General features: G+C 48.3%; 1 protein-coding gene across 3 annotated transcripts in view; it reads right to left on the reverse strand.

The window, feature by feature from the left end:
• Positions 1–21,402, reverse strand: part of Myo10 (myosin X) — a 195,787-nt gene that overhangs the window by 32,583 nt on the left and 141,802 nt on the right. For 2 of the 3 annotated variants that reach the window (XM_021183593.3, XM_029469787.2), the window contains 6 exons: positions 5,674–5,798; positions 5,390–5,504; positions 3,885–3,991; positions 2,296–2,523; positions 1,673–1,721; positions 219–1,109 (listed from right to left, as the gene is read on the reverse strand). In XM_021183593.3, the coding sequence (XP_021039252.1) occupies positions 219–1,109; positions 1,673–1,721; positions 2,296–2,523; positions 3,885–3,991; positions 5,390–5,504; positions 5,674–5,798 (1,515 nt within the window). Of the gene's footprint in view, positions 1–218; positions 1,110–1,672; positions 1,722–2,295; positions 2,524–3,884; positions 3,992–5,389; positions 5,505–5,673; positions 5,799–7,512; positions 7,842–21,402 lie in introns of those variants that run through there. The other variant, XM_029469786.2, reaches the window with a different exon arrangement.

The following is a 21,402-nucleotide window of genomic DNA, read 5'->3' on the forward strand; positions in this document are numbered from 1 at the left end:
TGCCTACACTACCTGAGTGGATTCTCAAAGTCTATGTAAAAACAGCTAGAGTTGTTTAGACCTGCTTATAACCCTAGCGCTAGGGAAGAGAGGCAAGTGGATCTCCTGTGTCACTGGCATGCATAGCCCACTATAGCCTCCTGGGTGAGGTCTAGGCCAATGTGAGCCCTCCCACCCCCAACTCTCCCACCTTTAGGGACAAGATGGCAGATACTCACGGAGGACTGCGCCCCTTCTGAGCTGAATCGGTACGCTCCGGAACTGTTGTAGGTTCCCACGGAATACCTGTAGTCTGGCGACCACTGGCTTCCGTAGGAGTTGGAGAAAGTCACGCTGCTGCCTGACGTGATGGCGCCATCCTCGTAATCGTCCTGGTCATAGTCATAGTCGCCGTCGGGGGAGGGCAGGTCGCCGTTGTTCTGAGGCATGCAGTAGGTGGACTCCCCACTGGAGGAGTTGTGCAGGCTAGCGGAGTCCTGCATGGACGCAGCAAGAAGCACCGTACTGTCGGCACTGGGGCTGGTGGGCACCACGGTGTAGTTCATGTAAGGGTCCTCCTCCGAGGAGTCGTCGCTCGTCCGGATGCCGCTCGTTCGCTGGTCGGAATGGCCGTGCTCACTGGGGTTGGGCGAGTCCTTGAAGGCGTCGTCATCCGCCTCGAAGCCCTCATCCACCTCCTCCTCCGCCGGGTAAGGCTGGCTGAAGTTGAAGTTTGGCTTCTCTCCGCTGGCACTCTCGGCAAGCTCACTGAGCTCTTCGCCCGAAATCTCGCTCCCTACCGACAGGGAGCGCTCGATGTTGCGGACGCACTCGTCGATCTCGTCGAAGTTGAGCGACTCCAGGAACTCCTGGGCGGCGCGGCAGGCCTCATCCTCCAGCCTGCGCAACTCCTCATCCCGCAACTGCTGCAGCTTCTGCAGGGAGGCCTCGGTCAACGACAGCTCCTGCTGCTCCTTCATGCGCTGCAGATCCTCGATTTCCTTCTCCAGGCGGAGGATCTCCTCCACCTGCTTGTTCTCCCTTTGCTTTTCCAGCTCCCTGGTCAGGTCCGCTTCCCTCTGCCTCTTCTGTAAGGCTTCCAGTTCTTGCTGCCTCCTTGTCTCTGCCTCCTGGACCAGGGGCAAGGTGGGTTTTAGAATAAGTCCCTTCTTCCTGTTCTACACACTGAACTGTGGCCCCCACCCAACTGACAAGCTGAAATCCTAACCCCAGAGCCTCAGAATAACAACTACGGTTGGACAAGGGGCTTTTAATCGGGTGACTAAGTTAAAATGAGGTGGGGGCCCATGACCTGAGCCTGCATCCAATCTGAATGGCGTCCTTATAAAAAGAGGACAATGGGAGTCAGACACCAGGAGATGAATATCAAGAACAGAACACGGTGTGAGGTGGCCACCCATGGAAATGGCAACAGAAAGTGACGGCGTCTCTAAGAAACTAACATGGTGTTGCTCTGCCACAGAGAAACCATACTTCGATTCACACTGAAAGCCCAAGACCTACTCTACGCTCCAAGCCACTGTGCTGGGTAAGAGAGTGCCCCCGAAACATCCCCTCAGCCTGTGTTCCCACTATCTCCTACTTTATTTCCATTCTGAATCTTCAGACCCAGTGTCCAGGTCTGAAGCAGGAAGGCAGTACATAAAGCCCCAGAAATCGCTGCGCTCCTCACCTGCTGGGCACGGAGGAGGTCAGCTTCTCTTTGCGCTCGCTCTCTTTCTCTAAGAATGGGAAAGAAAAGCAGCTGGTGAAAATCAACAATCCTGACACCACTCTTCACCAGCTCTCCTCCTTCGGCAGTGCTGGGGGGCCCGTCTGTCCGAGGCAAACACTCTATCGCTGAGCTATGTATGCAGCCCGGAGAAGATCTTTGCCAGTTAAAAAGGAGGAAGGGGTTTGGGGAGATGTCTCGGTCTGTAACGAGCTTGCTTTCTGATCAGGAGCTCTGAGTTCAACCCTCTGTGTCCACGTGGTGTGATCTGCAGCAGCACACACCTGTAAATCCAAGGCTGGAGGAGCAGAAGCAGGTGGAACCGTGGAACCTGCTACTCAGTCACTGTCCAGAACAATAAGGCGTCTGACTCAACCCCTGCCCTCCATGTGCACGCAGGCACGTACGAAGGCACGTACGTACGTATGTACGTACGCCGGCACGTACACAGGTCAGCCAGCCTGCTCAGATTTGTAAGCTTCAGGGTCAGCTGAGAGCTCTCTCGGTTCCCTGGGAATCCCTAACGGGCCAACAAGGATAACCCTTCCAGTGAGCCGTTCTGTTTCAGCCGGCAGAGCACATACCTTTCCTCTTCCTCTCTCTTCTTCTCTTCCTCCCGCCTCTTCCTTTCCTCCAGCTCCCGTTTCTCAGCCAACAGCTGCCTGTAAACCCTGCGTGCCAGCTGTCCTCGGAGTTGCTTCTGGAACACGATGGCTGCCTTTTTCAGGTGCAAAAATTTCTTCCTCGCAAGGAAAGCTCTGTAATTCTTCTGTATGGTCACCACACCACAGAGGACCTTTCTATATTGCTTTCTGCAAGAGAGAGCGGCCAGCAAGGCATTGAGGCTGTGAGCCGGTCAAATGAGCTTACACCAGGACTATAAGACAAAAGAAGAGGATCCAGACTTGGCCCCGGTCTCTTATTATGGAGACTGGCAGTCAGGGGAGGAGACTTGGGCCTAAACAAAAGAATAATACCAAACAAAAGAAAGTCAGGATGCAATCATTATCCTGGCTACATAAAAAGTAATTTACTAATTACTAACACTAATTTAGTGTTTACCCAGTGTGCAGCCAAAGAGGACCTGATATGTTCTACTGTTCATACAAACGCCAAGGAAGCAAAACACACGGGGCAGCAGGACAGCCCCATGTTTCAGGAGAATGGAATGCCTGGCATTTTACGTGGTCTGCAGAGGACAGCCAACCAAATGACCACGAGTCCCGAGTTGGTAGCACATTTCTTTAGTCTCAGCACCTGGGAGGCACAGGCAGAGGTCTCTGAGTTTGAGACCAACTTGACTTACACTGTGATTTCTAAGCCGGCCAGGCCTAGCTACATAGTGAGATTTTTATCACAAAGCAACCATGAAAGATGCAGTATCATTTTTAAGCAGCTAGGGAATGGGTCTCTAGACAGTGATACAGGCTGTGGCTCCTTCATCCCCAAACCTCAAATCTGCAATTTCTTGAATGCTGAGATGATGCTTACAAATGTTCAGAGTCTGGAGGGAATGGCTCAGCAGTTAGGGCATAGGTTGCTCTTCCAGAGGACCAGGGTTCAATTCCTAGCACTCACACAGCTAGCAAACACACGCGCGCGCGCACACACACACACACACACACGCACACACGGTAATAGGAAGTATATACATAAGACAAAACACTCATAAATATAAAATGAAGTAGATCTTCATTCAGATTCCTGGGCTAGGAATGCAGGTAGGAGGCAGAACTTATGTGTAGGATATAGGATGCATGAACAAGTACTGGGGTAGGAGAAATCAATGTTCAGTACAGAAAAAAATTCAGATCTTGGGGTACTTTTGAATTTCTGACTGCCAATCAGGAGAGGCCAGACAGATAAGAGATTCCAATATGGAAAAACTCCAGAATCTGAAATCCTCGTGAGCCCTAGTGTTTAAGACAAGAGACACACTCAGGTAGCAACGTCACAGGACAGAGCCGCACCCCAGAGGCTTTGATGGAGCCCATGCAGCAGCCTAAGTGTCTTAGTGTAACTGCTAAGTGGACATTCTGTCCAGGTGAGGCTTACAGGGTAACTGCTGGGGTCACTTACAGAGATCTGACCTTGGGAACCTTCCCACAAACCACCCTACTGGGGGTCACAGCCCTCCTAGAGCTTTGTGCCCCTCCCCAGGTGTGCTTCTTACCGTGCCAAGTAACCTAAGATGTGAGCTCGGATCACCATGGCCGCACGGTCAATCTCCTCTTCCCGCCTCTTTTCCAGTTTCTGCTCCAAGGATTCTCGAAGGAAGACCTGTCCACAACGGGGACAAGTGTCAGAGGAAAAGAATAGGAAAAAAAGGCCAGGGCCTGCCTTTTGGGGCAACATCTGTTTCCTTTCTACTGGCAGTCTGTTACAAACTCCCACAATAAGGCTTTTCAGTCCAGGGCATTTTACACGGTCCAACTGCCATAGACATTCTAAAATCCAATCAGGATATCTGACAAGAAAACCACAAAAGCACAGAGAGTCAAGCCTCATCCTCCTTTGTCATGGCTACATTCAACAGGTGACTGTCAGATCGCCATTAAGGTTCCTAGTGTCTCCTGCCATTGTGGCCAGGGCACACAAGGTCACACACCAGCAGTAGTCCTAGACAAGAGTCTTAATGAAAAGAGACACAGAGACTGGCATAGGAAGAAGAGAGGCGAAGGAATGAATCCAAGAAAATCCCAAGGTATCGTAATTTTGGTATCTTGTGGGAACCTACCTTCTCTCCATGCCTGCTAAGCAATTACCATCAGGCTATGTTGGCTTCAAAGGTTTACAAGCACAAAAATGTACTGACACCAGGGAGGTGGCTCTGGGCCCCAGAGAAACAGCTCAGTGGTTAGCAACACTTGCTGTTCTTCCAGGGGACCCGAATTTGACTCCTAGCACCCATATCAAGTGAATCATGATTACCCATACCTCCTAGTTCCCAGGGGTCCCACTTCTCACCTCCCCAGCCACCTGAACTCATGTGCACACACCCATACACAGGCACATAGTTAAAAACAAAATAAAACTTGTTTAAAAATGGGGAGAAAAAAATTATGGAATCTCAGGGTGTAATTTAGTGGTAAGAGTGAGTGCTTAGCAAGCAGTATGTATGAAGTTCTGAGTTCAATTCACGCACCACACACACACACACACACACACACACACACACACACACACACAAACTCTAATAATCAAGTTCGAAGGTGGAAAAGAAGCTCACTGGTTCAGTGGTTACAAATATACCAGGTTCAGGACTGAATAAAGTACAAGTTCTTCCAGGCTTATTCTGGTCAATGGTCTCCTTGATCTCATGCTGGCCAACTTAGCTGCATCTGACAGCAGGACCTGGCATTAGCATCCTTCAGTTCTGTACAGATGTGAGGACTCTCTCAGTCAAAGCACTCTACCTAGTCTCACCTGGAGTAAGGGGACCCTGCTGCAGCAGCACAGCCAGATGTGGGTCTTACTTATAGTTCTTGCCTGAGGTTTTGGCAACCCATAGGATTTCAGGCTGTCTGCTGGTCTCACACAATAGCTGCTGTGGCGGCAGGGGGGAGACACACACAGAAGCCAAAGGAGAATGGGTAGGCTTTGGAGTTCCACCACTTAGCCCTATTTGGGAACAGTACAGCCTTGCAGGCATGGTGGCGGATGTTCCTGCCACTGTACCTTGGTCTTCCCCAGCTGCCACTCGCTGTTAGAAGCATCATAGACCTGCAGGAGCACAGTGCACTTCCCTCGGATGTCCTCAGGCAGGGCCAAGTTCCTCATCAGCACTTTATACCTGTGGCAGTGGGGGCACAGTGTTATCTTTGCTACTTGCTCTCTCCCATCCCTTGTGAAGAGAGAAGGGGGGAGGGAGAAGGGGGGTAGGGGGAAGGAAGGAAGGAGAGAAAAAAGGAAGGAGAGGAAAAGTCAGAGGGAAGAGAGACAGGCATTTAGCTCATCCTTGCCTTTTGTAAAAGTCCTGAAAGGGTCTTCTGACGGCATACCCTGCTTTCCGAATCCTCACCGTCTCCAGCATCCCCGAGTAGCGCAGCTGGTTGAGCACGACCACCTGATCAAACTGGTCTGGCATCTAAACCGTGAGGTGGGATAGAGTTAGATGACACAGCCCTCACAAGGCCGCCCTTCCCGGGCTTCTAGGAAGCCCGTGCGCATACACAGTAATTTAGAACCTACACAAAATATACACTGGCCAATATACATCTGTGGAGTCAAGTCACTGGTTCCCCCAGCTCCAGAACGACACTGCGATGCCCACCAGCCTGCTTACTGCTTCAGATCTTTTGCCAATTTAATCTCAGTAGATACTTTAGCATATATCATACTTTCATGCAATCACCATACCATTATTGTGTCTTGAAAGGTACCAACAATTCCTAAAACATCAGTGTCCACGTTCACACATGTCACAAAGTGTCCGTGTCACATAGACACTGCTGTTGACTCTCTGTGATCACCTTTTTCAAAAGTCTAAAGTATCATGCACACACCTGTTTATTAAACTTAGGATATAGAGGTGTTTCCTCAGCTAAACAATACAGTATTCCCTGAGGAGCACACATGACATCGACTTGCAAGCACACACAAGCGTGCGCACACACACAAACACACACACAGGAATGAGGGAGGGGGGCTGGAAATGACAGAGGGTAAAAGAGACAAGACGACTCCGAGTTTGTTCCAGCCTGATACCCCACTTATTTCGAGTCCCACCAGAAGTGAGCCCAAGGACACACAGGCCTGAGGGAGGAGTCGGGCCAAGCTGCCTCCTCTGCAGTCTGTGCTCCCAGCTCAGCTCTGCAGCTGCCAGCTGGCACTGCTGCTGAACCATCGTCTGCCAGGGGAAAGCAGAGTGGGTCATTTCCCACTTGCAGCTTTTTGGATGACGAGTCGCTCTTCTACTCCAGGCTCCTAGTCCCCTTAATTAACTTGTATGCTGTTATTCTATAGAAGTCTAATAAAAGTACTGAAAGACGGAGCCATACTGTTGGAAAATCCAAAAACCACAGTGGCTTACTCCCTTGACCCTTAAAAAAACACACAATGAGCCATGAACACCAAAGTAGGCTTAAAGCTAGGGTATTCTACAGTTTTAAAAACTAAAATTATGACAGAGTGCTGCGCACGCGCTCACGCGCACACACACACACACTGATGGAACAGCTGCCCTGTCTCTGGCAGGGAGACTTCTCCCAAAAATGTCTTACACAAACACGGTGGGCAGGTTTTCTTTATTTAGCTGTATTCTAACCAAGTGCAGCCAGCAATTTACGGCAAGCAGCCAGAGACCAGTGGCTTGCTTGGATTTTTAGTCTATGCATCTGAACTCCTTAGAAAAGGAAGAAAAGCATAAGGCTATGGAAGCCAAGTCAGTCCTGACATACTTTAACTTCTGGCTTAAAGCATGGTAAGTGGCTGCTCTAAATGCGTTTGTACCTGGCACTTTGGGCTTTATAGATTGGAAAATAAAATCTGAGTGGTAATGATCTACAAGGAACTACACTGAGTTTATTTACAAAGTTAATTTCAAAGAAAGTGTCAGACTGTTTCAATTTGGTTACACTCCCTTGGAAGCCGAGAAACTTTTAACTGGTGTAATGATGTGAGGTTCCGAGGGAGAATTCTTAACCCTCCTCTCCTTCAGCTGTGGCTGTGCCTGACCCACATTCTGGCCCTGCCGCCTTTTCCTTCCTCCGTATAATTCCTTAGCCTGGCACCCAAATTATTAAAACATTCTGAAAGATACGACTCCGAGGGCCACCCCTCCACGCCCGATCAACACTCACCATCTTCCAGCGTCTCCAAAGGACATTCCACCTTCTGTTAGGCTATCTGGCCAAACTCCATACGGGAAAACAACTGCCACCCTGACCTTTTCCCCACAGCTAAAGACTTGGAACAATAATGAACACCATTCCTGTGCTTTAAAAAGTGCCCGGTCACCATGACAACTCTTCCACTCCGGGCTAATTAGTGTGGTGTGGTTCTAGGAGTTGATACAGCTCTGGGAAGGGAGTGAGGGACGCTGGGAGCTGTAGCTTTTTGCAGACTCCCAGTGCCATTGTGTTCCTGCCCCTTCCCAGTAATTTAACCGGGGGAAGGGGGATCTATAGGCCGATTGTCACCCTGGGCAACCCGCCTCCGGTGGTCACGAGGGGACAACCCCGGCTCTCCATTGGCGCTTCGGTTTTCAGTGGCAACTTCCTTTTCTGGTGAATTTAACTTTCAAAGCTGTCACAGCTGGAGGCTGGACAAGGAGCATTTTGCTTTTCAAAGCCAGCCTACTGCTTGCTAGCCCTCATGGGTTACCAGTTCTCCCAGGCAGGGCTGCACCCCAACAAAGACTGCCTGCAGAGCAGTAAGAGCTAGGTTTTTATGAGAACAAATAGACTGGATTTTTTGGAAGGAACAGTTCTAACCCCAGGCAATTACAGCCCCAGCTAGATGGCATTGTGAATAGTTATTAAACACCTACTATGTGCAGGGTTTTTTTTTTTTTTTTTTTTTGCTAATTCATAGCAAGGAAGGTTCACTGCAGTGGAAAGTGCATTTTGTCCCCCAGGTTTCTGAAGTTTGGCAGGTTGTCTGTCAGCCATGTCAAAAAATCATTACTGATCAGGGTTGCGGAGATGATCTAAATAGAAGCTGCGCACAGTGGCATTTCTGTGACCCCAATACTGGGCAGCAGAGACAGGCAGATCTTAGGAACTCACTAGGCCCACCAGTCTAGCCCAAACAGAGCTCCAGCCGGGCTCCTAGCATTTGGGAGGCAGAGGCAGGTGGATTTCTGAGTTCAAGGCCAGCCTGATCTACAGAGTGAGTTCCATGACAGCTAGGGCTACACAGAGAAACCCTGATTTGAAACACCCCTGCCCCACCCCAAAGCAAAAAAACGAACAAACAAACAAAACAAACAAACAAACCTCAGAGGGTTCCAGGTTCAGTGGGAGGCCTTGACTCAAAAATTATCTGGTAGGTCACTGAAGTGGCTCTGTAGGTAAAGTGTTAGCACCAGAATTTTACCCCAGGGACACATAGAAGAAGGGGACTGACTCGACGCATGAATATGCTCTTTTCAAAGGTGGATAGATAATCTAAAGGGAAAAAAACCAAAAAAACCAAAAAACTGGCAAGCAGTAGAAATTACCTGAAGTTAGCTTCTGGCCTACAGATATACACACACACACCATATGAAGCCTAATTATACTGTATTTAACATACACAGAGAAAGACACTGTGATGGTTTGTATATCCTTGGACCAGGGAGTGGCACCATCTGAAGGTGTGGCCTTGTTGGAATAGGTGTGACCTGTTTGGAATGGGTGTGTCACTGTGGGTGTGGGTATAAGATCCTCACCCTAGTTGCCTGGAAGTCAGTCTTCCACTAGCAGCCTTTGGATGAAGACATAGAACTCTCAGCTCCTCCTGTGCCATGCCTGCCTGGATACTGCCATGCTCCCACCTTGATGATAATGGACTGAACCTCTGAACCTGTAAGCCAGCCCCAATTAAATGTTGTTGTTTTATTTTATATATATATATATGACTTGCCTTGGTCATGGTGTCTGTTCACAGCAGTAAAACCCTAACTAAGACAGAAGTTGGTACCAGGAGTGGGGTATTGCTGTGATAGGCCTGACCATGCTTTTATTTGAAAGAATGTGGATTTTGGGACTTTGGATTTGGAAAGCAGTGGAATGCTTTAAATGGGGCTTAATGGGTCATCCTAGTAGGAATATGGAAGACTTTGTTGCTGGGAGTAATTTGAACTGTGTTGACCTGGCCCAAGAGATTTCAAAGGAGAAGAATTTCAGAATGTGGCATAAAGACTGGTTTTGTGGTATTTTGGTAAAGAATGTGGCTACTTTTTGCCCTTGTCTGAAAGGTTTGCCTGAGGCTAAGGTGAAGAGACTTGGATTAATTGCATTGACAAAAGAAGTTTCAAAAAAGCCTAGCAGAGACTTTGTTCTCTGGTTAAGTCTCATGAAGAGAAGTTTGAACAAGCATAGCAAGCTTAGAAAGGAAAAATATAAAATATATGGTTTGAGTATTAAAGGAGTACCAGGAAGTGAAATGGAGCAAAATCTTGTGTTCTAGGAAATAACAGATTAAGGGAGTGGGACCTTGGGGCAAGATCCTACCCAGCTAAATTAGGTCCAGGCATGGTGGTACACACCTTTAATCCCATGAGACAAGCATGCTGATCTCTACATTCAAGGTCAATCTACAGAGCAAGAACCAAGATAGCCAAGCTTAGGCAGTGAAGGATTTAGAAAACATAAAGCTAGTGATAATGTAATAGTATAAGGGTATCATGTTCTAGTTCCTGTAAGCCACAGAACTCGGCAGCTTCAGCCATGTGCCTCTGGCTCTAGAGTTAAGAATGGAAGGAACTACTGGGAAAATTGATGCTGGTTAGCTGGAGCTAAGGAATTAGCAGTGATTAAGAAGAGACCAGCATCACTGAGGTGAAATCTTCTGGAAATTGTTTTCTGGGAGCACAAAGAAGCTGTGTTCCAGAGATAACCAAGGTTGCACCTCATGCTGCGGATGGACTTGGTAATATGTAAGAGTCACTCAGGTGATACTGCTTGTGAAGGAATGAAGGGATAATGGAGAGAAGCTGAGGCTTAGCACTGTGAGAGGCCAAGGAACGCCATTGGAGAAGGTGAAGCCTCAGCTGTAGTTGATGGCCCAGGACTAAAGGGGTCATGCAAAGGATTTGAGGCTTGGCACCCTGAAGAGAGCCTATGAGAGGCTATTGGTGAAGCCTAGTTGGAGTGGAATATCCCAGTGTATTGGAGATGTCAGTATCATGGAGTGATCACCAAGAACTGCAGCCTTAGTGGAGTGGATCAACCTGAGCTTAGAGTGCTACAGAGGGCAGAGCTGGAAAAATGATGCCAGCCCTTAGGAGGAGTCCAAAAGATCAAGTGGAATCCCAGACATTGAAATAAGAAGCTGTAACATTGAAATTTTCTTGGAGACTCAAAGATGATAAAGATGCCAGAGTCATGAGATACATGCTGAGGAAAGCTGCTAACAGGGAGTGGAACCAGCCCAGGAGAAAGCAGTTTGTTGCAGTCAACAAAGATGAAAAAGGAGTGGAGATCTGAAGACCGCTTTGACATCAGCCATGGAGATGCAGAGTTTGGAGTTTGCCTGGTTTCCTGCCTTGCTTTGGAGATTACAGTTAATTAAGTTGGATGAATCTCAGAAGAGACCTTGAACTTTGGACTTTTAACATTGTTGTGACTGTTATAGACTATGAAAACTTTGAAAGTTGGACTAAATGCATTTTGCATTATGCTATGTTTAAGTGTGGCCCCCATAGACTCATGTTTTTGAACAAGTCTATGGGGACCAGGGAATGGAATGTGATGGTTTGTATATCCTTGGACCAGGGAGTGGCACCATCTGAAGGTGTGGCCTTGTTGGAATAGGTGTGACCTGTTTGGAATGGGTGTGTCACTGTGGGTGTGGGTATAAGATCCTCACCCTAGTTGCCTGGAAGTCAGTCTTCCACTAGCAGCCTTTGGATGAAGACATAGAACTCTCAGCTCCTCCTGTGCCATGCCTGCCTGGATACTGCCATGCTCCCACCTTGATGATAATGGACTGAACCTCTGAACCTGTAAGCCAGCCCCAATTAAATGTTGTTGTTTTTTTTTATATATATATATAAGACTTGCCTTGGTCATGGTGTCTGTTCACAGCAGTAAAACCCTAACTAAGACAGACACTTAGTCATCAAAGTGTCCCTGCTGATGCATTAGTGGCTTTATAGTTATGGGGGTAACTAACCACTTTGAGGCCTGTTCTTCAGCAGGAATTCGTGCCTGATGTAGGAATGTCAGAGTCCAAGGCTGGGGCCACCAAGAGTCCTGGGAGGTGGGCAGGTGGAGCTACCACAGCTGCTTGGCAAAATGCTCATGTGGTCAAACTGCCTTCTAACTGTTCATAACAATTAGCATTGCCCTCAGCCTTGGCCAGTGGCATTAATATATACACGTAACTGGTTGAATGGTGGAGAATAAGAGACTGTTGGGTGCTCACCCCTCAGTGAGCCACCGACATCACCCTTCCAAGGCTCAGAAAACAACATGGCGGTAGGAGTGAGTGCTGAGGTATGCCTTCTTCTGAGAAATGGCCTAGCTATTACACTTGTGATCTCACAGTAGCTGTGCCTGCTTGCCCAGGATCAAGCTAGTCACCATCCCAACAAAGGTGTCAGAGGGGCTCAAAAGGCCCTGCCCCTAACGGGCAAGCTACTGGCAGTTGACAGCTCCTGAGAAAGCAGAGTCAACTTTCTTCTAATATGTGGCCCCTGGTAGGTTGGTCATGTCATTAGACACTCCTACCCCTGCTTATATGCATAAGGACAACACTAACTAGACCCTTTAAAAAAAAAAAAAAGATGACACCAAGCTAGGAGAAGGGAGAAGGCGGCAATATAACCTAGATACAGTTCATGCATGTGTATGAATGAGAACTAAAAGATTGTTTTAAAAAGACACAAAACAGGAGAGAGAAAAAAGCTAGAGAGCCCCAGGCAGCACATGACCTTGAACCAGGAAGGGAAGGCTTGTTGTAATGCAGAGAAGAAGCAGAGACTAACAGACTAAGGGATGGGCCTGCCTGCCTGCCTGCCTGCCTGCCTGCCTGGGTCTGGGTTGCTGTATGACAGTAGGGATGGAACGGAGAAAATAGTCCTATGCTGAAGAGGAACATGGCATTCAAGACAGAATGCTTTTGGGGCTCAAAAGGAGAGTATGGGTGTGGACACGGCCAGACCTTTATTATGAAAGGACATCCTTGCTAGCAAGACAGCACTAAAAACAAGGCCACAACCCAGCATAGGAGGGGTAGGGCCACCCCATACCAGCTGCCCTGAGTGTCAGCAGCTTCAACAAGAAGATGCAGAGCGCCAGCCGCTGATTCTGGATCCACTTTGAAAAGGAGGCTGCAGAAGAACAAGTGCCATCAACAGCCCAGCCCTTCCTGCAAGACTGGCCAGACCCGTGGATGACCACATGGCAGGGCACATATGTGCACAAGAGCAGGTTTGAGTGCAAAAGAGATGGCTTAGAAGAAAAGGAGACGAAAAGAACATCAGACTGCGCTGAAGGAAGAAGCAGCAGAGAGATAACAGAAAGTTTCAGTCTGAGTGCACCTTTAAAAGACATTTCAGAGCCGGGCGTGGTGGCGCACGCCTTTAATCCCAGCACTCGGGAGGCAGAGGCAGGAGGATTTCTGAGTTCGAGGCCAGTCTGGTCTACAAAGTGAGTTCCAGGACAGCCAGAGCTATACAGAGAAACCCTGTCTCGAAAAAACCAAAAAAAAAAAAAAAAAAAAAAAAAAGACATTTCCCAACTTCGTGTGTGCTCATGGCTGCACAGGTGCACACAGGTATGAGGAATGTAGGCAACCTTAAGTATTGTGCCTCAGGCCCTGTCCACATTCATTTTTTTAAAACGTTTATTAATTTGTCGGGTGGTGGTGGCACATGCCTTTAATCCCAGCACTCGGGAGGCAGAGGTAGGCGGATTTCTGAGTTCGAGGCCAGCCTGGTCTACAGTGTGAGTTCCAGGACAGCCAAGGCTATACAGAGAAACCCTGTCTTGAAAAAACAAACAAAAGGTTTATTAATTTTACTTTTTTTTTTTTTTTTTTTGGTTTTTCGAGGCAGGGTTTCTCTGTGTAGCCTTGGCTGTCCTGGAACTCACACTGTAGACCAGGCTGGCCTCGAACTCAGAAATCCGCCTACCTCTGCCTCCCCAGTGCTGGGATTAAAGGCATGCGCCACCACGCCCGGCTTAATTTTACTTTATTACTTCATCTAATGACATGACCAACCTACCAGAGGCCACACACTAGAATCAAGTTGCCTCTCCTTACCAGGAGCTGTCAACCGCTAATACTTTTGTCAGTTAGGGGCAGGATCTTATGAGCCCCTCTGATACCTGCATATGTGTATATGTGTTTATATGGTTGTGTGTGCCCTCCCCAAAAGGTCAGAGGAGGGTGTTGGATCCCCTGGAGCAGTACTTACAGGCACTTGTTAGTCACCCAGTGTGGGTGCAGGTAACTGAACCCAGGTCCTCTGCAAGAGCAGGGCTCATGGATACAAAGGCCTGACTGACTGTCTATCTTCTGTGATGGAATATAATTTGGTCTAGAAAGGAATGACCTGCCCACACAGGTTACAAAACAGCCATGCTAAGACAGTGCTTCTGGAACTTTCTAATGCGGTGACTCTATAACACAGTTCCTCATGTTGTGGTGACCCCCAACCATAAAATGATTTTCACTGCTAGGTTCTAACTGTAATTTTGCTACTGTTATGAACTGTCAGGTAAGTTTCTGTGTTTTCCCATGGTCTTAGATGACCTGAGGGTGGAGAACTCCTGGGCTAAGTGAAAGAATCCATCACAAAAGATCACACATTTTATGAATCAATTCAAATTAAGGGAAGAGGGAAATAGAGAGGGGAGCCACCTCGCAGGGGTGAGGTGGGGAGAGGAAAGAGAGAATCTCATTGTGATGGAGAATGTGTTCCAAGTGCTGACCTTGTCCAGGGCTGCACACCTGGGAAACATTCAAAAGCTAAGGAAACCCTGGGTCAAAGAGTCAATCACTTGGTGCCTGAACTGGCTGGTGGCACACATGACCGTTCTTACTCACGACAGTGAGGCAGGAGGATAGGACAAGTTCAAATTCTGCTCTATGTAGAGAGTTCCAGGCCAGCAAGGGCTGTAAGCAAGTGTGACCTTCTCAAAGACAAACAATACAAAACCCAAGTAAAATAACTTCAAGTAAAAGGCTGAGTATTGCCTGTCACCAGGAGACTGAGCCCGAGGAATTTAAGGCAGGAGCTGGGCTGTATAAGACCCTATCTGTGAATGCAGTACAGCCAAAGGAAGTAAGGAAGTAGGTCAGAGAAGACTTGCCGCACTCCTTTAAAGCTCCAAGCTTGCTCCCCAGCCATGGAGAAAGTCTGCCATAAAAGCACGTTTAAAGGCCCAGCAGGCATCAAGGCTTTTTAAGTGCCTAAGGGCTGAAGGGAAGAGAAAGTCTGCCTACTGGAGGCAGGAGGAAGGGCAGTTTTAACTTAGAATTTAGTCAAATACAGGAAGAAAAAAAAAAAAAAAAAGGAAAGAAAGATCTCTTAGGAAGTATAAAAAGAGAAGAAGAAAGTATTTTTCTTCAGTCTGAAATAAGATGGCAAAATACCTAGACAACAGAGTAAGGTAAATAAATCATGGGCAAATGTTTGCCACCGGAAATTTAAATACGAGGACACCAGGGGACCTGGGAATGTAGGGCAGAAGCTACATAGTGCAGGCAGAGACCAATGTGTACACCCTTCTAAATCTGATTGGCTCACAATGTGACCCAGCCTTGGGTCAGGCACATCATGCAACAGGAATGGTGTCACCTGCCATGGTAAAGGGACATTTCACCTGTACTTAGTAAATCAAAGAAAACTGAGTTTCTTGTCTTTGGTCCTTTCATCTGTCTGTCTGCCTGCCTGTCTGTCTGTCGATTACTGTGCTCTTCTCTGTGCGTCTGTGTAGCTCAGAGGGCCATCTCAGCTGTCATTTCTTAGGAGAGATTTTCTTATCTTTTGAGACAGACCCTCTCACTGCGACTGAGTTCACTGATGATTAGCTGACCAGGGAGACCCAGGCATTCCCTGTTTCTTCCTTTGCTGGGCACACAAGGATGTGCCACCCTGCCCAGCTTTCTGAGTTGGTTCTAGACACTGAACTCACATGCTAACTGAGCTGTCCTTCTGGCTTGTGCCTCCTTCCCAGACTCTTATCTGGAAACGTTAGGATGCCACTGAGCATGGGGAAAACAATCCACAGACCTCAAGAAAAGCCTAGCAAAGCGTGGGTACGACAACCCTGCCCGCCGCAGGGAGCCAGCCGGAGCGCCACACGCTGATGAGGTACCAGGGCACCCACAATCCCAGGACTATGATAAAATCTCTGCACACCCTTGAGTCCCCTAAGTGAACATTGGAGAATGCTGCATAACACAGTGAGAAGGGTGGGCACCTAAGTCAGCTTAGAGGACGGCCATGTAACTGATTCTAATTTCAGAGCAATGGCTGCAGCTTGGAATGATGTCCCTGGCTATGGTTTCGAACCAACACTCTGCAGAACTCTACCATCCATCACTGCTGCACTACATTTAACATGAAGATCTACAGGGTTATTAATACGTTGAGTTTGAAAGGCAGGAAATGACTGTCTCTAGAAGAGATGCGGTGTTATGCATATCTGACTATAAATTCATAATGAGTTGTGATGACTGCACAGCTCATTCTAACTATCACCACGATTACCTAGTTTGTTTGTTTGTTTTTCAAGACAAAGTATCATATACCCTAGCCTCAATTGGGTAACCTAGAATGACCTTCAACTGACCTTCCAGCCTCCTGAGTCCTGAGATTATGCCTCATTTATGTGGTAGTGGGAGCTAAAAATAGGACTTCGCCTATGCTGGACAAACATCCTCCCAACTGAGCTCCACCCCTAGCCTGTAGTGAGTCTCAAAACTGAAGGAATTTCACACCATTCAACCTCCAGTCCTTCCCCTCGGGAAGGACTTCCAAATCCTCAAATGCAGGCCAGCCTGGGCAGGAGCTGCAGGCTGCCTGCTCTTGCTTCTCAATGAGTAAGCTGTCCTGTTTCTTCAGTACACATAGCACCCTAGCAGAGACTCTGCTGCCTTGGGTGGCTTGTTCACTGTATTCCCTGGATGAGGAAACAGGAAGCAAGCACGGAATGACCCGTTGAAAGCAAGCGAGATTTTCTCAAGCCAAGCCATAAGCCTGGGGCTCAGCTCAGTGCCAGGGCTCTCTCGTGCTTACACCAGGCCTGAATCCCTGGCACCAGGGCTCTCTCGCGCTTACACCAGGCCTGAATCCCTGGCACCAGACAAATAAAAACTGCAGTTAGGAAAGTCAACTTTCCAAGTTTTGCTTTCCTGGAAACAAATGCTGTATGTGGGTCAGGTCCGCATACATCAGGCCTAACTGTGGACATGGGGCAAAGGAAGGCGTTCACCTCCACAGACACAGTTCTCAGAGATGAAAACTTCTTGAGGGAAGAGATAAGGACAGTGGCCTGTTGGCAAAGGATGTGCTCTGTTCTGTAGTATTCCCGGAAGCAAATATGCTGGAAATACATTTTCCAGATTTTAGCATCAAATGGCTGGGGACCAATCTCTCAGTTGCTGCCTTGGTTCAACATGCAATTAAAACAAAACAAAACAAAAAGAACTCCAGTTTTTTGTCAGGCATGGTGGCACATACCTGTAACCTAGCATTTGGGAGGCCAAGTAAGAGGATGACTGAGGGGGGATTGGGAGGGGAACCTGTGGTCTCTTCTTCCCAGGGGGAGGTGGGGGACAGATGGGGCCGCCTACACAGCAATGCAGACAGAGACACAGACGTGCATAGGTCATTAATCTGTAGGTCCTGTTGGCCTTCTAGACTACAGTGGTCTCTCTCCTTAATGACTGGGCAAGGTCAAGTGTGAAGTGACACCCTGTGAGTGCCACAGCCACCCTCTGATTCTCTGGTCCAGTGGGACCCTCCTGACCTAGTAGTACCTGGATTGATCTGCTTTTACAAGCGGCAATGATGGTAAACATTGAACTCCCGTTACCAGTAGGAAGCCCAACCACAAACCTATCAGCAACAGCATTAGTGCCACCGAAAGCTAGCATGTACTCCAATTTTAGGCACAAAATTTTGTACTATTAGCTAGGTTTCACTGCTATCCCCTTTTGATAGATGCATTCATTACCTGAAGCACAGAGAAGTTAACTTGTCTAGGGTCACAGAGCACATGCCTGCCAGACTCAGACAGAGTTTCTGCTAAGACCCTTGCTACCCACACTTGTAAGGTATAAGTTCAGGAAGGGGATGGGAAATTTCCGCAGCATCAAAAAATTTATTTAATAGTAGATAGACACCAAAATTTTCTGGGATGTTGAATTTTGACCTAAGGACAAGGGACTGAGGTGCATATTTTACATATCAAAGAGACCTGGCCTCTAGGATCTCCCAGCATCCCAGCATGCCCCGCCTCCAATCTAAACATTGCAGCCCAGGGCAGGGGCTGTCCATCCTTATATAAAGTAGACATTTTGTCATTTTTGTACCCCTACCCCACTTCTCTCTCTGTTCATGTTCTTTCTCTTTCTCATCCCCCCAATACCTTCTGCCCCTGCCCCCCCCCCTCCCCTTGGTAACTTCCCTAGCCTCCTTCCTTGGGGCGAGTAAATTTACCCAAGAGCAGATTCCCAATAAAACCTGTGTGTATTTAATATAATCGAATCTGGCTCAGATCGGCTCCCTTTGAACTTCAGCATAAGAGCTATTTTGGGAATAGCCCAAATAGAAATCCAGTCTGGGGACTGGGGAGATTGCTTTGTGGTTAAGAGCACTGGCTTCTCCTCCTATAGGACCCAGGTTCAATTCCCAACGCCCACACTGGAGCTCATGATTATCTGTAACTCTAGTTCCAGAGGATCTGGCACCCTCTCACAGACACACATGCAAACAAAACACCAATGCACATAAAGGAAAGGGAGAAAGAAACCCACGGGTAAGGCAGTTAGAGCAGGAGCCGCCAAAGAGCAGCCATGCGAGGCATGAGGACTTCAGTTCAAATCCTGGCACCTACACGAAAAGTTGGTATATAGTTGAGTGCAATGTAACCCCAGCTTTGAGGGGCAGGGCACTGGGAGGCTCACTGAGCCTGCTTGTCGCCTGTTTGGTTCTAGGTTCAGCTAGTGTCTCTCTCAAGAGGATACAGCAGAGAAGATAGCAAGGCTGCCCAATGTCTTCCAGTGGCCTGTTTACTTATCTGCTTGCACACGCGTGCGCACACACACACACACACACCATCATACCCACCACACATGAATATACATACCACACGAACCACACACAGTGCCAATTCCAGAGTTAAAGAACAAAGCCATGGCTGGGTCTGGGGTGGGGTTCAGGGTCAGGGCCCAGAATCAGAAGCAAGAGACCCCACACTCCACAAAAGCTCTCAGTAATAAAAGAACAGCAAGCTTAAAGATCACTCCGCTTGTGTTTGGGGCCAGAGAAAAATCTCTACAAGTCAGCTCCTCGACCAGCTGAGCCCAAGACTTTGCTTATGTAGAAAAGCTCTCAGACACACAGCCCTCAGCAACTGATCTGATGGTCTGAAGAGGAGGAGGAGAATGGCTGGAGGGGGAAACACAAACCAGCAAAGACAGAGGGGCAGGTTAGGCTAAGGAGGTGGAACATCAGATATGAGGAAATTTCCAGCCTCAAATACACCCACGGGAAAGATCTTTGAAGACCAAGATCCTCAAACATGAAGTCTTCCCCATCAAGTCTGCATTTAATTTCCAATACACAACAAGAGATCCTCGTGTCATTGACTCATTAACTTTTTTAAAATAGTCATTGGAACGCAGCCTCTTTGGACAGCTGTGGTGAGAGCCATGCAGAATGTGCGCTGAAGCAAGGCCTTACAGGCCAAGATGGAGTGCCTACCCTCCCAAGCGCTCGGAGAGACCTCGCCTACCGGCCCTCTAGTGTTTGGAGCAAGCCTTCCTCTCTCATTGTACCCTTGGGAAGGTCACACATTCAGACCTTAGCAGCTATTGTACCCTGTCACGTACTTGTTTCCAAACTCCATACGGGCCTGAAAACCAGGCCCAGTGAATATATGGTCAAATGTTTCCCCAAGGCAAGGGAAGGCAAGCCAGCCTACGCTACAGCTCTTCCTCCAGCCACACTCTTCCAGCTTCCTGCTTCTATCGGACCTTGGATCTGTTGCAGACTTCCTTCCCTGCTGCAGGGCTGCGTGCTTACCACTGCCCAGAGACAGCTTCCTGCTCTCTATACTGCAGGGTGGACTCCCTCCCTCCTCTCTCCAGAGGAAGCGGCCAGGGTTCAAACCAGTGTGTGGCTCCCTTCAGCAAGGCATGGAGTCTCCCCTGAGACTGCAGAAGGACAACAGTATGTTCCCAAAGGACCGGGTCCTGGCTTGCTGAATGTGTGTGTGTGTGTGTGTGTGTGTGTGTGTGTGTGCATGGATGCTCAAAGGAAAGCTACCATTTCCTTCCTGAATTAAAGGGAAAAAGCACCTTACCAGGGCCAGGGATACTAATGGCCTGGAAGAAATCTCCAGGAGTCCTGTTCAGGCCAGTGGATACCATATTACCACTCCATCACAAATTGAACGTGGAGAGTGTCTCACCTGCCTGAGGCGTCATGACCAGGCTCTTCTAAGTCTTGTGTTCTTCCTCAAAGGAAAACCTCAACAGGGCCAGTGGTGGGCAGTGGTCCCTAATAGGACCCTTGCCAGACGGACGGCAAGCATTAGGAACTTTCACAATGGCCGACACATGGCGTTGTTCCTTGAAGTTTCCAAATGTGCTGACCCATAGTCAGCGAGCAAAAGGAAGTTAAAACCTGCCCTTGGAGGGCTGGTAAGACAGTTCAGCAGGTAGAGGGGCTTGCTGCTAAGCCTGACAACCTGCGTTCCGTCCCCAGGACCCACATGATGAAATGAGAGAAGAGACTCCTCCAAGTTGTCCTTCGACTTGTGCAACACACACACACACAAACAATATAACTTACAAATAACGGTAACAATAACAACAAAACAACAATAAACAAAACTTCGCCCTTTACCATGTAACTAGGTATATGGGTATATGGTAAAAGTACTAGAAGGTACTGCGCATGGGCTGGGCAATGCCTGAATGATAACGTCTCTGTCATGGCGTGCACACAGTTATCCTCCATAGGTTTGACCTCAGCACCAGATGCCTTTCCTTTCTGTGTCTCGCTGCAGGGTGATGGGCAGGAACGAGTGTTGACTTAAATTTTTCCTTGAAGATGCAGGTGTAAAAAATCTACTCAGGGTTCTGGGGTCAGTCACGGCACTCTTTACAAAGTTCTCCAGATTAAATAGGAGACGGAATGGAATGGACGTCCCTCAGTCTTCCCACTGTGCACTTCCCAACAGTGCTCTCAGGGGGATGGGGGCAGGGGGGACCCCTAGCCAGTCTTGCTCAGGTGCATCAACTGCATTCGGCAGCACAGCTGTTCTGAGGCCAGATCTTGCCACACCAACATGCAAAGCCATCACCAGTGCCAGACACACACACACTGTGGACACTCTAAACAAACCTCACCATGAAGCAGAATTTCTGAGCACATCAAGCCTTGGCAGTTTTTGTCCTGAAGATTTGGAGTTTATGCAGGAGTCAGGGGTACTGGGTACCACTGGCTGGCAGCAGACAGAGATCTAACTGTCAAGATTATGCTCAAGGCAAGCCAGTGTGAGCAGTGGTCAGCTTGGCAGCACACACTAGCGGCACATGATGCTAATCTAGACTGTCAGGTTCAATGGTAGGAGCTGAGAGTCAGACAAAAGAAAGGAGGGGAGTTCCCTGCCTCAGTGAGAATCACCGGGGTGGCCTCCCCAGCCGTGGCCAAATGCCCAAGTTCCCTGGGCTGGGAGTCATGAGAAAACAGTGCTCAGACTGTAGTCAGGGTTGGAGGAGGGAGGCTGAGACACTGCTCTGATAGATACAGGTGGCGTGTGTGGGTTCAGGAATAGATGCTCTCAAACCTTGCCGAGTTA

The sequence above is a fragment of the Mus caroli genome, unplaced genomic scaffold (genome assembly GCF_978045245.1).
Source record: "Mus caroli unplaced genomic scaffold, Mus_caroli_1 scaffold_16, whole genome shotgun sequence".
NCBI classification, from domain to species: Eukaryota; Metazoa; Chordata; class Mammalia; order Rodentia; family Muridae; genus Mus; species Mus caroli.